The sequence below is a fragment of the Mytilus californianus genome, unplaced genomic scaffold, assembly GCF_021869535.1.
Source record: "Mytilus californianus isolate M0D057914Y unplaced genomic scaffold, xbMytCali1.0.p SCAF_7, whole genome shotgun sequence".
Lineage (NCBI taxonomy): Eukaryota > Metazoa > Mollusca > Bivalvia > Mytilida > Mytilidae > Mytilus > Mytilus californianus.
The window spans coordinates 51561254-51578691 of NW_026262723.1; the positions used below are offsets into that span (position 1 = coordinate 51561254).

At 32.3% G+C, this 17438-nt stretch overlaps 1 protein-coding gene across 1 annotated transcript; it reads right to left on the minus strand.

Moving 5' to 3' along the window:
* Positions 1-325: 325 nt before the first annotated feature.
* Positions 326-16742, minus strand: LOC127709721 (cerebellar degeneration-related protein 2-like). The gene is made up of 4 exons (XM_052215385.1): positions 16539-16742; positions 9966-10078; positions 6692-6840; positions 326-3454 (listed from the first exon to the last, which is right to left on the minus strand). The coding sequence occupies exons 1-4, from the start codon at positions 16597-16599 to the stop codon at positions 2446-2448; spliced, it is 1332 nt and encodes a 443-aa protein (XP_052071345.1). The 5' UTR covers positions 16600-16742; the 3' UTR covers positions 326-2445.
* Between the last annotated feature and the right edge of the window lie 696 nt (positions 16743-17438).

Genomic DNA, 17438 nt, shown 5'->3' on the forward strand with positions numbered 1-17438 from the left:
TACACCTACTTTCAGAGTTTGATGTTGGTGGTTGGTATGGTCTAATGTTCTGTCCAAATGTTTATTAATTCCAGTTTTCCTTTTTTTTACGTATTATTCAAAGGTACCTTTAGATATCCATGCAAACTTAATCCAAGCATTTACTTTATTACCTTCCAAAATACCCATCTCTCTTTCCATAGCTTTATTACATGAACAGTGAAAAATGTGATTTATATGTTTAGAAAACTTTTGTGTTCAATCAACACCCAACAGGTACAATGTATGTAAATCATTTCAAAGGAAATCAGTCCAGTATCACACAGCAAATTAGTAGAGTCATAAAAACAGTTATATAATGCTTTATTGAAAACAAAATAGCTCACTCCAACATAAATTAGACAATAATAAAAGACTAGAGTTTCCATGGAAACAACAACAATAATATCATAAAAGTATTGGTCAAACATCGAAAGTCATTCACCATAATAATGCTGCTTCAATGAAACTAGCTACATAGTAACACAGTTTTGATTGTCTTGTTTCAATAACAGACATAGAGATACAATGGTTAGCATTACATTATTATAAAAGCAGATATGGGGATCTCCATTTCTGTAATTTCAAAAAATTAGGCCAATTTTCTCTATTTTAATTTTTTTGGCCCATTAATCTCTATTTTTATTTTTTAGCACTCGATAATTCTCTATTCTTTATTTTGTTTGACTACTGTAAATTCAGAAATTATTGCGAGGTTTTTATTAATGGGAATAATGCAACTGGGTGTGTATCGCAATAATAACTCGCATTTTGATATCAGTAACATATATCTGTATGCAGCTTTCCCCAAAATCACAATAATTATTATCGCATTTTTGTTCATTCTTTAAAAATCGCAATAATTTCTGAATTTACAGTATTTATCTTTATACTGTAAACCACCTCAAAAACCTCAGATATTTTAGGTGTAGTAAGTTTGTCACTGATGGTCAGATCTGTCCTCAAGTAACATTCAGACAACCTAAAGGTGACAAAAATATTGGTTTGCTTTAAATTATATTTTAGGGTAATTATATTAAACCAATCAGGGTAGCCAAAGTTGTTGGTGTTAGGTGGAATCTTGAATATGTTGAATATTAGATACAAATAATATATGGGGTATAATTCATTGAGTCATCAACAGAACATGCTGAAGAACACAACTAAAGATCTCTTTATAAAAAAAAAATATGATTGTACGAAAACATGTTGAAATGTGATGTAACCAATTTCTTAATTAAAATGACTTTAAGCTGAAACAAAGAATGAAATTACCATAACACAGTCCCATTGTTAACTGAATGAGGATATCCAGTATTCATGTCATTGTTAATATTTATAATACATTCAAAATAAAATAGTACACAAATGTTTCTACATGTTTAACATGGATAAATAAATATGTAGATGCATTTTCATACTACATGTATTTTATTTTGAATATATTTATATAAATATATTATTATAATCAATGATCATTCTTATAAAAGTGGTAGATCGTTATGGAAAACAATACTATACACAGTATATAAACTATACAGCTTAAAAGTGTATTGTAAACTTGGTAAATACTTAATTTGTATCTAAAATTGAGAATGGAAATGGGGAATGTGTCAAAGAGACAACAACCCGACCATAGAACAGACAACAGCAGAAGGTCACCAACAGGTCTTCAATCTAGTTCACAAGATTATAAAATAATAAAACTCTAACTTTCCATATATTGTAAATTCTTATTATTTAGGTAGTTCAAGATTATAGTATTATATAACTTAACTTTTCTACAAACAATGGTCGGTGTTTAATTTGTATGATGTTCAAAATTTTTGTTTACTAGAAAAGCTAATCACGCAATTTAACATAGGCTGCTCATACTGATGAAGGACATTTGTTATCCAAAATATTATTGAATATTGTATAGTGTTTCACACATATTTTTTTGCTGTTGTTGTACACTTTTTAGACGTATATATATATTATGGTGTTAGCCCTGTATAACCACATGTTATCCGATGGAGAATGTCTGTCATAAAGTTGTCACATGGTTAGACGTGTATATATACACATTGAAATATATTTATATTATGGAATATACTTTATATTAATTTGATATAAATTTTATAATAGACAATTTAATATTAATGACATTTTTCCAACCATTCTGGGTTTCATAACCATTACATCATGTTAACGAACATAAATGTTCATGAGAAAATCCTTTTGGACTATTTTCACAAAAAGCTAGCACATAAAATAACTTGCAAGTTGTTAACATTTCAGTACAACTTGATATCAATTTTATCATTATATTTTTATGATAAGAACCGTGGTATGAAATGCTGCATGTACTGACTTAAAAAACAAATTACATTCATATGCATAATGGTATTGAAGAATACTGTTTAATTTGGCAGTGTTTCAGCTTTCTCACTGAACTGGTTTTTCATCTGGACAAACTGGACTTGTTAAAGGTGTTCCACTAGCCGAGGTAGGTTGTTCCCCTGATTCCTCAATCCTAGATTTCTTCAACGTTGCAAATATATCTCTAAAAATTGATTTATATGGCGGTGGATCCTCAGCAGATGCATCTCCACAGGATGCATCTTTTGTGTGTAATTTCAACAATGTCTGAACTTCTTTGTGGGACACAGCAAGTTGTCTTTGTAGTACCACATCAAAACTTTCTCCTGTTGCTTCATTGAAGCTTCCAGATCTTTTACCCTTCCCTTGCAACAAATCTTCATACTTTTGAAATAAATTGTGATATTGAGTTTCTAATTCATTCAAAATTGAAACACTGTTTTTATCAGGATCTACTGGTGACAGTTCTTTTGTGTCTGGTGCAATTTGATTGACAGATTCGGTACTACCATATAAACTACCACCTCCGTCCAGTTTAACCAGCTTCCCCTTAGACGTGAATTCTGTATCATCAACTTCTACTTCACTCGCTATCACATTTTGTGGATCAAATTTACTTAATTCATAAGCCAATGTTTTTGTAGTCTCGAGTCTAGATTTCTGGAGGTCATCCTCCAAAATTTGAATTTGTTCTTCAAGCTCTTTGTTCTTTTTGTCCAAGGCTTCATTTTCATCCCACAATAATGAAACTTCTGTTTCTAAGTCTTCCTTTTTCCTTTTATCAATGATTTTTTGTGCCTTCATTTGTTTCATGCTGTCTTGAAGTTTCTTTATTTCAACTTCATATGGATTCATTGGTAATTTTTTAAATTGATCATTGTATGTCCACTGTAAATCAGAAATGTATATATTCTTTAAATAATCACTACTTTCCCTTAGATTTGCCAAACTTAAGGCACGTCTGCTTTCTTGTTTTTGTTGACGTTGTTTTATTGTCTCTTCTTTTTTCATATCTTCAATTTTTTTCTGGTACTCTTCACATTTATCCTCCAAATGCTCAACAGTGGCTAATAACCTGACAGTAGATAAAAAGTTATAGTAATATAAATATCTAATCTAATCAAGCATTTCAAAGCATGTATCAGCGCTTGTTACTATTCTTAATGTAGAATGAGGGGAGGTGGGGGTGGGGCGTAAATTAAAAACAATAATATTTTAATTATTTGCTAAAATGTAGTTTATATTCTGCTATTTTCGAAAATATAGATAAATAAAATGCTCCGCAGGGCGCAGCTTGATACGACCGCAGAGGTCGAACCCTGAACAGTTGGGGCAAGTATGGACACAACATTCAAGCTTGATACAGCTCTGAATTTGGATTGTGATTAAATATTTGACACAGCATAGGTTTCTGACACAGAATGAATGTGGTCTAAGAACTTAAAAATTTTAAATTGGACATTCACCTATTATGGTCCAATATCCAAAATCTAAATACATGGTTAGATTCAGCATATCAAAGAACCCCAAGAATTCAATTTTTGATGAAATCAAACAAAGTTTAATTTTGGACCCTTTTGACCTCAATGTGGACAAAGTTGATAACGGGGCCCAAAAATCAAAAATCTAAATACATGGTTAAATTCAGCATATCAAAGAACCCCATATATTCAATTTTTGTTGAAATCAAACAAAGTTTAATTTTGGACCCCGATTTGGACCAACTTGAAAACTGGGCCCATAATCAAAAATCTAAATACATGTTTAGATTCAGCATATCAAAGAACCCTAAAAATTCAATTTTTGTTAAAATCAAACTAAGTTTAATTTTGGACCCTTTGGACCTTAATGTAGACCAATTTGAAAACGGAACCAAAAATTAAGAATCTAAATACACGGTTAGATTCGGCATATCAAAGAACCCCAATAATTCAATTTTTGATAAAATCAAACAAAGTTAAATTTTGGACCCTTTGGACCTCAATGTGGACCAATTTAAAAACGGGGCCCAAAATCCAAAAACTTAATACACGGTTAGATTCAGCATATTAAAGAACCCCAAGAATTCAAGAATAAAACCCCGTTGAAATTAATCAAGAAATAAGCAATTTATACGAAGTATCTTCTTTTGCACAATACTGTGCAATTGAATATTTCTTGCTATTGCGCAATACTGTACAATTGACAATTTCTTGCTATTGCGCAATATTGTGCTATTGGAAATTTCTTGCTATTGGGCAATACTGTGCAATTGAAGATTTCTTGCTATTGTGCAATACTGTGCAATTGAAAATTTCTTGCTATTGCACAATACTTATTATATAATAATTTACACATCCTGTTTGGTGTGTATCTCCTACCATATCATTATAATTGCTTTTAAATATTAATCAGAAATATCCAACTTAAAATGGAAAATTTTAAAAGAAAAAAAAAAGGAAAAAAAGTTAAAAAAAAGTTAAAAAAAATCCCCCCCCCCAAATTTTTTGAACCCCCTTATGATTCATCACCCCCAAACTCAATCCCAGCCTTCCCTTTGTGGTATGGTACCTTGCAGTACAATTTCAGAGAGATCCATACACTTGAACACAAGTTATTGTCTGGAAACTAGAAAAATGCTTATTTTTGGCCCCTTTTTGGCCCCCAATTCCTAAACGTTTCGGGCAATTACCCCCAAACTCAATTCCAGCTTTCCCTTTGTGATATGGAACCTTGTAGTACAATTTCAGAAATATCCAAACACTTACACACAAGTTATTGTCATGAAACTAGAAAAATGCTTGTTTTTTGCCCCTTTTTTGGCCCCTAATTCCTAAAATTTTGAGGCAATTACCCCCAAAATCAATTACAGCCTTTCCTTTGTGATATGGAACCTTGTGGTACAATGTCAGAGAGATCCATACACTTATACACAAGTTATTGTCTGGAAGTTACAAAAATGCTTATTTTTGGCCCCTTTTTGGCCCCTTATTCCTTAACTGTTGGTACCATAACCCCCAAAATCAATCCCAACCTTCCTTTCGTGGTATTGAACCTTATGGTAAAATTTCATGGAGATCCATTCACTTAAACTAAAGTTAGAGTGCGAAAACCAATGTGTCTTCGGACGACGCCGGACGACTCCAGACGACGACGACGCCAACGTCATACCAATATACGACCAAAAATTTTTTAATTTTTGCGGTCGTATAAAAAGTGGGTCTAAAACAAGGGGTGATCTAAGGGTGCTATGAAAGGGTCAGCAGATCCTGCTCCATTATGTGTTTTTAGAAAAGAAAACGAAAAAGTGGTGTAGTTTTATTTGTTTTCTTGCTACAAAGGTTTTATATGAAATAAAGTTGTGTGTTGTCTGTAGCTTTCACTTCAAAGCCACTAATGAATAAGTAAGTCAAATAAAATTGTGTGTTGCTGTTCTTTCACTTTAAAGCCACTAATGAATAAGTAAGATCAAATAAAATTGTGTGTCTGTTCTTTCACTTGACTAATGTAATGTGTGTTATCTGTAGCTTTCACTTTAAACCCACTAATGTATTGTGTATTGTCTGTGGCTTTCACTTTAAATCCACTTATGAAATGTATGTTGTCTGTAGCTTTCACTTGTCTGTAGCTTTCACTTCAAAGCCAGTAATGAATCGTGTTGTCTGTAACTTTCAACTCAAAAGCCACTAATGTAATGTGTGTTGTCTGTAGCTTTCACTTTAAAGCTACTAATGAATTAAGTGTTGTCTGTAGCTTTCACTTCAAAGCCAGTAATGAATTGTGTGTTGTCTGCAACTTTCAACTCAAAGCCACTAATGTAATGTGTGTTGTCTGTAGCTTTCACTTTAAAGACACTAATGAATTGTGTGTTGTCTGTAGTTTTCAGTTCAAAGCCAATAATGAATTGTTTGTTGTCTGTAGCTTTCAACTTAAAGCCACTTATGTAATGTTAGTTGTCTGTAGCTTTCACTTTAAAGACACTAATGAATAAGTAAGATCAAATAAAATTGTGTGTTGTCTGTTCTTTCACTTTAAAACACTTATGATTCGAATAAGTAAGATCAAATAAAATTGTGTTGTTTGTAGCTTTCACTTCAAAGCCACTAATGAATAAGTAAGATCAAATAAAATTGTGTGTCTGTTCTTTCACTTTAAAGCCACTAATGTAATGCGTGTTGTCTGTAGCTTTCATTTTAAAGCCACTAATGAATTGTGTATTGTCTGTAGCTTTCTCTTTAAAGCCACTAATGAATTGTGTGTTGTCTGTAGCATTCATTTCAAAGACACTAAAAATAAGTATGACCAGAATCAACTCATAGTTTGCAAAACATACTTTTCTACTCTTTGTTTATCTCCCTTGGAGTCTAAAACTAGTCTTTGATTGGTTTTCTCCAACTCTTGGTTGTGTCTGTCCAATTCCTCATAAACCTTCATCCGAGAATCACAATTGTCTCTGGCAGTTTCCAACTGCTTTGATAGGAACTAAAATTAGTGAAATAAACATTTACTTTAGCTAACCATAATGGTCATATTCAATCCAATCACTAGTAAGCACACTGTCAGCATAACTTGTGTATCATCATGGAAGTATTATATTGACCATGGTATGTCTGAATATCGGGGCTGCCCCATTATATATCAGTACACATGTATTCATTTCAGATTTGTTTCCTTGCACAATGCAGCAGATATTTATATCCAATACCAAAATTTCATAAAAACTGCTTAAAGCATTTTTGAATTATTGTCTGAAAACTGGAAAATCCCCCTTTTTTAATGAATAAAATCCCACAACTCATATACGTAAAATCTTAAATTTCTAAAATTTGAAAGGGAGCTTATGTCAATAGATATAAACAATTCACCAAAGTTGCATGAAAACTGCTCAAAGCATTTTTGAGTTATTGTCCGAAAACTGGAAAATCCCCCTTTTTAACCCCATAACTTGGAAACGTAAAATCTAAAATTTATAGAAATCAAAAGGGAGATCACATCAATAGATATGAACAATTCACCAAAGTTTCTTGCAAATTGGTGAAATTGTTTTTGAGTTATTGTCTGAAAACTGGAAAATCCCCCATTTTCAACCAGATTTTCAAAGGAAAAATCAGTTATTTATTTGGGGATGTACGGTGGGCGTGCGGCCAAACAGTGGCCATTCATTATCATGAAAACGCTTTGAGGAAATCTTTTCAAATTTATATATGTTGTTTCCTGTGACTAAATGAAGGTCAAGTTCAATTTTCATGATTTTAGCTTTTCTCGCTGTTGAGTTGTAGACCTTTCAGTAGCGAAAAGTGATATTTAGTACATGATTTATTTTTATTTTGAGTTATTTCCCTTTGAACAGAAATGGTGTAATTAATAAGTATATGGATAGATAGTCTATCAATGATTGTATCTGTTCAATTGATTTTAGTCAGGAGTTGTCAAAAATTCCTTTATAACTATTTTTTTTAAGTCATGTGTGTTTTGAAGGTTGATAGGTAGTACGTAGGTCACAGTTGTTATGTGGTATTTTATTTTTGTTGGGTGTGTTAATGTTTAATTTTTACTTGATCCTGTATGGGGGTCCAGATTTGCAAATATCATTTTCATTAGATAATAGACTATTTTTATTAAAGGATATATTTCATTACATTACATTGTGTAGATAAAGTTGTTGACATTGATAGATAAGTTGCATATATTTTTGTGACAAATGAAAGAAAAAATATTGGGAACTATTAATTATATATATGAAGTTTGATTACACTAAGTTTTTTTAAGATAACAAAGCATGTGGTAATTATCAATCACAAAATTATAATTGGAGTGACAGATTTATTTGAAAATTTTGTGTTTCCTAAGTGTTGTTGATGATAGGCTCTGTAGGATGGTATAAATATAGTTTGAAATTTACTGTTCATTATCAGACATTTTGAGATAATTATAGATAAGTTTTATAGATTTTTAAAAGACAATGTATTAATGACAAATGATATTTTGGAAATTTTTTTTTTCTTTTCTTTGGTAAATTGTTTGAAGTATTTGTGGTAGGTTTGTTTGTTATTCTGTATAAACTAATTTTCTGAATGCTATATTTATTTACTTGATCCTGTTTTGGGGTCCAGATTTCACTCTGACAGCCTCTTGTTAATGAATAAAACCCCATAACTCGGAAACATAAAATCGAAAATTTTTAAAAATTGAAAGGGAGCTCACGTCAATAGATATAGACAATTCACCAAAATTTCATGCAAATTGGTTAAAGCGTTAGAGTTATTGTCCTACATGTTGACGACGGAGGGACAGATGGACAGATGGACAACAGTATACCATAATACGTCCCCATAAACGGGCGTATAAAAAATCATACTGATATGATTTTACCTTTAAGCCTGTATCGACATTTGACGGCAAGTTGTTTGATGTTTTAAGAAAATAATACCATTTATACACCTCTCCTTTTAAGGATTAGCTACGAATTAGACAAAAAATTTAAAATATGTTGTTTTTTCAAACATTTATAAAAGCGGAATTGTGGAATAATATTAAATATTAGCAGTCAATATGGTCCAATTTTGTCAAAATATGTATTTTATTGGCTTGCAATTCAATAATTCAACCTCACTTGAAAACGTATTCATGAGGCAGTCAATTTGGTCCAATTTTATCAATATAAGCTCAAAACATTGCTGATGTATTTTATTGTCTTGCAAGTCAATAATTCAACCTTATTTGAATCCGTATTCATGAGACCTTCAATTAAATAACTGAAGATGGGTTACACAATTGTTAAGCATGTTTTGTTATTAAAAAGAAAAGAATGTCAACATTGAAAAGTGAAACAAGGGAGCCACACGGAAAAACCCTCTCGTTGACTGAATCTGTCCACAAAATCATTCTTATACAGGCCAAACGATGATTTACACATTTTTTAAATCTATGACATGAAATCAACCAGACCTTGCATGTGCTTGTCTGAGTATTTATATATATATATATGTTTACATCAGGTCATATAACCATCGGAATTCATCGGAGGTCATCTTAATTGAAGGTGTTTAGTCTAAAATACACATGAAATTCTTAGATACATTATAAAGACTCTGTGTATATTGTTAATTGTTTCTTTAGAAATATTTGTCATTTGGATGTACGTTTTAATTAAGAATTAAATGCTTCTTTTTATAATTTTATTGGGGTATAAAAGCCTTGACCGAAGCACATTTTGTAATAAGCTATGAAATATTCAATTCTAATTACATCATTTTTATGCTACAACCAAGTTGCCATGCAATTAAGATTTATATTAAGCTTTTCGTTTGCTGATAGCTGATAGCACGTGCAGTCATAGTCGTAGTATTTTGTACGTAAATAAAATATTAAATTTGAGTGCCTCAGTCATAATTGTTGTCAGCCAATCAAAACTATGGATTATAATGAAACATACATGCATGTAATGTAATTATTCTATGATGTTATAAATCAAATATGAGAATTTGAGTTACATCGGTGAACATGAATTTGACAGCTTATGCCTCATTAGTGTCATGTTCTGAAATAATGGCCACTGGACCTTTATTTTTCATTTTTAATAAATGGGTGATCTATATTTTTTTTACCTCAATCTCCAGACTTTGTTCATGTTTGACCTGCTGTAAATGCATCGCCTGTGTTTCCAGTTCTCTGTTGGTTTCAAGTAAAGCTTTACCAAGCTCTGCGGCAAGTTGGAGGTCTGAAATATATATATACCAGAAGTTTACTTAAAGGCCGTTACTTAAATTTCAACTTCTTAAATATCATTTTCTATGCATTTTACAAAAAAACTATCGTCATCATGTTTAATAAATGTTTACAAATCATGCATAAGACAAAAGTCAATAACAACAAAAACCAATGCGTTGTGGAAGGATTGCCATGTGAATCACGCGGGGCGTCGAGATTGGGCTTTATTTTTGCTGGAATTCGTGATTTACACTTATCTGAAATTAATGATTAAGTTTTCGGGATTCAGGAAAGAATGCTTTATTTTTCGGGAATTTCGGGATTCAGCGGTTTTCCCCCCTCTCGCTCATAAAATTTAGCTAAAAGGAGGTGTAGTTATGGTCCTTGTGAATCGTCTAGACAGGTCCTAAAGCTTAATTATTCGCATACATGACTATATATATATATAATTGAAGGATTGGAGTGGCTTATCAATATTCTTAATAAAGACTTCTGGAAATCTAATATTGAAAACTACCAAAACCATACGACAAGCTTGTATGTTACAAATAACATGTAATCAATTTCTGATCAGGGTAATCTGCTGAAAAAATCTGTTTCATATGACAGAGGTGTGCCAATCAATATTACCTAGTTCCATGAACTGAACCACTCAACAACTGAAAATTTAAAAACTGTGATCAATGTATACTAAGGCCAAACTTCTCCTATAAATGTTAATGTTATTCATTTATCAATTTATTAAAACAATCACCACTCCATACCATGCAAACCCATTTTGTATGTGATCAATACCACGAAGTAGCTATGTGAAGAATTGAATCATATTCCAAGGATCAATATATATATAATTTATGATTTCTGCCACCCTGAATATTGGCTTCATTAAAGCAAAATAAATACGTAAATGCTATAGCAAACAATGGTGATAACTATGGGCATTTAAAGATGTGTACATGTGTAAACAATATAATTTTAAGTGACAAATACAATCATATATGTGCAATATTTATAATTTTCATTGATTACATGATGACGCATAGTCAAAAGCGCTGAGAAAACCATATATAGCCAAATCACAATATCGACGTGCTTAAAACGAATATATATACTCTCTTTGAATGAATATTTCAAATATTTTGTGTAATAGATTATCAAATCTAAAAAAAATGTGCCAATGTCATTTTAATCGGTACAGAACGATATCAAGTTTTCCTTCTTAGTGTCTGGTTCTAATGTATAGCTCTAAAGTTTCAATTTTAGTTTCTCTTTCAAACTTTGTAATTCCATCAAAAAAAATCATTACTAGATTTGCATTCCAGTAAAATGTAGGAAATCTAGTTCATAAACCTTGTCATAATTTCTGTTACAGTGTGCATTGTATCGCAATTATTGTATATTATAAAATTCAAATATTTATTGCCATACATATAAACTTTAAACAGTATTAATATCAAGTTGAGTTTTCAAATATCTTATATGACCAAACACGAAGATTATTCTTACAACATTGATCTTATACAGCTTGTTATAATGTTTGAACGATCAGACATAACCAGAAATTAGTGAACAAGATAAAATACGATTTTACATGGTACAAGAATGTTGCTATAGGTGCGATAGAAAATGTATTATTGGTGTTACAAGTAGAATAATCTAGACAAGACATATTTATAGATTAATCGGTCATTAAGGTCGTATCCAAGGCTGACCAGTCGATTAACTACAAGTACTGCCAGAAAACAACATTTTGATGAACAAAATGTGTAGCTGTATTCACGTTTAACTCTGATGAGTTAATCACGCAAACGACGAAAAGACAATCATGTTGACGCATGATATCCGTGAAAAAAACGGACAGGAAATTCTGGTAAAAAAAAACAATTGTTACCCGAATGAGTATAAATACTGAAAGAGTCGGGAAGTGTTTGAGACTCCGACATGATTCGCAAATTAAGTGCAGATCCCAGATGACCTTCACCTTCAAAAAAATGTAGTATGAGTAAGACAGTCAGGGACTATCATTAACATAATGGTGAAAATACATATATCGCTATCATTCACCATCTTTGTTAGCGGTCGGCCAGTTTGGTTTTTTTTTTTTGGGGGGGGGGGGGGGGGGGATGGAGAGGGATCCTGACCAACAAAATGTGGAAGACTAAAGTAGTGCATGAAACATTAATAGTAATGCAGCACTTTCTCAAAAATACATAATCGACTAAATCGTTCCTCACAAATGGCTGAAAATAAATCCTCCCCCTCCTCCCTAAAGAATATCCTTACCAAGAACGACAAGGAGGTTCAATTTATTTTATTGCAATGCGTTTTCAATGGACTGTTGCAATGAAGTATGTCATGTTTTTATTTTTATAATCTATGCAGCTGCCCACAGAAAATTTTAGACCAGATTAATTTTATTATCGTTTTATTTTTTCATCAGAAGAACGCAATTTTGTTTTGCTCCGTACCTGTGATATGACGAGGCAGTTATCAACTTCTGCCCAACAATTCCAGATTTATATTTACAAATGAATGGACATTATCCACAATTAAGAACAGGACTGTCACGTATTTGTATTGCTTTTGTCTCGTGCTTATTGACCCAAAGCGTGACTGGGGTATAGAAACTGTATTACTTGGGCCATTGGTAATATAATACTTCCATGCTTAGACTTTGAATGCCTTGTTCGGCAGTATGACTCATGCTGTCAGAAAAAGTGTCGGTATGGCTATGAGGGATGTATAAGTAAGCAGCAACATCCGTTTGAAATGGGGTCTTGAAATCCGATTCCCGGTATTGATAGCTTACCACATGCACTCTCTGTATGTAAGAACTCTTGCAAAAACCCTTCGTGGAGTTCATAGTCGCCTGTTACAACCGAGGCAAATAGTCTGCCCTTATCCAACGTTCCGTCTTATCTTTAAACAGTAGCAGTCTTAATTTTTCCCTCAATCCGGTCTTCCACTTTGCAGTGTTTATAATTGTTCGATGTATTGTAAAATGTGTTCTCATACAAAACATCCATGTAATATTTGCGACTGGATGTTGAGTAAACAACAATCAATTATGGGTAGTCTTGACGGTAGACCATGACGCCTTTAAGTTATCGTGACAGATGCGAGAAGGATGCACGTGTCAGTTAGATTCCGCTGGTATTTAAAATCCCAAGTATTTTCATCCAAACAGATTACAAACCATAAAATAAATCTTCTTAAATAAAAACACCTATACCTTAATGATGTTAAATTAAGTGATCCTAAATTCCACAAGGATTTTTATAATGACATTTTAAACAATTTATATTGATAAATTGCTTGTAGTTGAACAAAAATTTCGGTCTATGGTAAAAAATGGCAAAAATGTTTCAATGAACATATAGTTGGCGGAGTGTGAACAAATATGAACAAAAATGACACAAAAAACAAAAAGTAGATCTAATGTTGGATCATATTTTCCATACCTAAATTTTACAGTTACAACGGGCAAAAGTAAAAACAAAAGCCAACAAAAACAAAAATGCGTTATCATTATGTCAAACACCATTTTAACGTCAATAATAAAGGAGACAGACTTGTATCATTGAAGATGAATGAACAAAGAAAATGTGATAAAATTGACGATGCAGAAAGACAATGTGATAAAATTGACAAGTATTTATAATAATTAATCACTCCTTGGAAATAACGATAAAAGAAAAATACTAAAACTAGCTTGTTTGGAATGATTACAATAAACCATATAAATTCCATCTTTAAGAAACTTACTTCGGACACCCGCGGGTAGCAAACTATTTCCCACTATACGGGTAAGTCTTGAACTCTTCTGTCGGTCGTGTAACATAGTATTAGACGACGTCCGGTCGTTTAGTAGCTCTACAGTGAGGCATAAATATACTGTTACACACGGACAAAAACTCAAATTAATAATACATTATATCATAGCACGAGGCAAACTGAACTTACAATCATGTAATTTTGAAACCAGCAAATATCAGATATTTTTTTTCCATTTTTTTTTTATCATGAATATTTATAATAACCCATTAGTATTGATCTTGTTCGTTGCTGGTGAGAAAAATGGGGATGTAAAATTTGTAATAAATAAATTCAATTAAAGCATTTTAAAAATTTAGTAAGAAGCTGAGAAACTTGAGTTAATATATAAGATCAACGTGACAGTATGACACGTGTCAATGGTTTATAACTCCATTCATACTGAAGAAGAAAAGGAAGAAGAATTGGTAGATTGAGTGGAATTGAATCCATTCGTTAACACAATTTCGGTCGACTGACGTCATTAACGTGTGGAATCGGCAATCTGAACACGGAAAATTATGGTAAAGCCTAGGGAATATTACATGTACTTGTAAATTAATGTAATAATATTACGTGTATTATTAACCACTTATTAGCACTGGTCAATATAAACCGGTGATATACGACCATATCTCATGTTCGTAACTGTCTGTCTAAAACAACATCATTGTCTATCTAATAGCTATTCTACATAATACGTTATCAACAGTTTTAAGGTCAGTTTTGTTAATCTCCATTTCTTAAAAGTCATGGTCACTGAGAAGAGTGGACTCAACATTTGCATGATATATATACATTATGTAAAGTACGTCTAGTACTCTTAATTTTCTTGTAATGTATTATACTGTGTTATTTTGTTACTTTTTTATGCAATCAACCTTATAGGGTTATAACTGTGCATTTAATTAGAAAAAAGTTCATTAGACATTTTTCGAACTTAACGGTTTCCCAAAATTGCGTCATGGTCACCAATAGTTCAATGCTATCGTATACGATTTTAACCCCAACGGTGCAGCTATTGGAAATCAAACATGCGACATGACGCTCCTAGCGATCGGTTAAAATATCAAAAAAACATAACCCCAACAAACTATGGTCTGCTGCAATCTAAATAGTCCCCTATGTATATCAGTAATTGAAACATTTAAAAACTTTGATATGGACGTATATTCATTCATTTGTCAACATGGTCTATACGACCATCCTGTGTGGACTATCAGATCATAGTATTTTTCAAATCAGTTCTCACGGTCGCCCTTTATGAACCCTGCCTTTATTTTGCCTATATACTTTCAAACAACAGATGTCATTTGAAAATAACAATGACATGAAATAAGAAAGTTCGTTGTATCTGTGCATGGAGAGGGTGACAAGGTGGTGCTCACTTATTTGCTTTTTTTTCACCCAGAAGCATTTTTTTACCCATTATATCCCATGCACATCCCCACCTTCTAATCCCCTACATTCTACACCCCAAAAGCGTGTAACCCCCACCCCCCCACCCCCCTTCCCCCGCCCTTTTTACTGCATGTTTTCTATGTCATCTTGGATTTTATTTAATTGTTAGGTTGCAGTCTCATATGAGCGGCCTCGACTTATTTCCCGAAAATCTCAATGAATTCAAAAATATCGAGAATGTTCCATGTGAATAGCATATATGAGGATAGGAATGCCCTTTACCGTCAAGCGTCAAACGGTCATTGTCGGCTACCGTTAGCGTCAAATTGGTTAAAATTTTATCGTGATTTGTCAGAGGTCAAAAAAAATTAACGCTACCGTTATTTTTGGAAATGATTTAACGTGATTCGTCAAAATCAGTCGATTTTTTTTATCGTCATAAAGAAATGTACATTTTATCGTCATACACCAAAAATTACCGTTAAACGTCATTTGGCAAGATTTTATACCGTTATTCGTCATGAAGGTACCCTCGTTACGACCCTCATATATTCTACCTATAATTATATTATTAAGCTTGACATAGCCCAGTTTCCATTTTACTACGTACCTTGGACTATTAGTAACTTACTCTTAGTATAATAGTCCCAGTACCTACATGTACTTTTTAACTTATATCTTATCACATTAATAAACAAAAACTGACTTCAAGTTACCCATCTCCAAAAAATGACACTGAAAATGTCTGCACCTACGACATGACTGAAAGAACAATACAGGTGCCCTCTCCGTCACGATAAAGAAATAAACTATCTCACTTCATAGACTAGCCAGTACATCACCACCATTAGCCATTTCTCAAAATAGTAAACAAACATTGTATGCTAGTACTGACACCACAGAAGTGATGAATAATTTTAAAGTTTGTCGTAATTATCATTTATCTCAAGACAATTATTCACAAAGACATGTTACCGTTTGAAGAACACTATAACGATTATAAATACCTTAAAGATCATATAAATGCAGAAATACTTTTAATTAAATATTTAACTGTATCAAGTATCTATTTACATTGTACTTGTAATCAGCAAGAGAATGTGACCGATAAAAACAGTGACATACATTTAAATGTTAAATAAATGTATAAACAATTTTTATAATTTGCCAGTATAAGGAAATATATTATAGATTACACACGATAAGATATGTTAATGTGCAATGACACATAATTTGGATGCTGAAGTTGAACCTACCATTTTGGTACCAATCCTGGTTTTCGTCTGCTTCGTCCATTAAATCCTCCGTTTCGTGCATTATTAGGTCTATATTTCAATTATCCATTTATCTGCAAATTCTCGTCTTTAAATTGTAATTAAACATCACGAACAGATGTGTATTATAAATAAACAACGTGGCATGCTCGTAGGAAATTCTGATGGATATCTAATTTTACCAAGGCTATCACATGACTGATCATGTGACATCCATGGTTTGGAATGTATTTACCTGTTTTTTTTATAATAGGTCTCTGGTTCGACTATGAAGAATGATTGGACGTGTTTAATCACTTTTTCTGTCTATTTCTTCAACAATTTAACATTAATTTTAGTGTATATAAAAATTAATCTAAAATATTTATTTTCCACGCGACATTTCGCTTTACCAGCGTTAAAAAAAAGATACGTTTTTCGATGAGTAGCTTAATGTCGACTACTACAGAGTCCCTACAGACTCTCCAAAATAAAAAAAAGGAATGCAGAAGAGTATACAGACAAGAACAAGAAAGCTCACAAAGTAGTATTAACGACCATTAACTAAGGGTCGTCTCGAAAGGACCTCAGTTTCAGGACGTCGGGATTGAGCCCGGCGTTTAATTAACAGGAATTCCGGAATAGCCAGTTAAATCTTCGGGAATTCGGATGAATACATAAATGTTCTCAATAACATTTGGTAGCAATACACAGTTAGAAGTTTAGTTTCGCATTATGGCCATGGTGAATTTTTTAAATATGAAAGTTTTTGTACAATAAAATAGATTTTTAGATAATTGAAGAATAATATAGCCTTCTAAGGGGGTTTATATGAACATTTAGATTGTTTTTAGCATGTTTTATAGGCAATTTTTCTGTTTGACAGTCCGTATTTTCCTATCC

What these genes read in the sequence shown, in the direction of transcription:
- LOC127709721 (XM_052215385.1), bottom strand. Translation starts at nt 16,599, where the DNA reads ATGCACGAAACGGAGGATTTAATGGACGAAGCAGACGAAAACCAGGAT. An exon ending in CCAGGATTGGTACCAAAATG is followed by an intron (nt 10,079 to 16,538) that starts GTAGGTTCAACT and finishes TATATATTTCAG; the next exon opens with ACCTCCAACTTGCCGCAGAG. An exon ending in GATAAACAAAGAGTAGAAAA is followed by an intron (nt 3,455 to 6,691) that starts GTATGTTTTGCA and finishes ATCTACTGTCAG; the next exon opens with GTTATTAGCCACTGTTGAGC.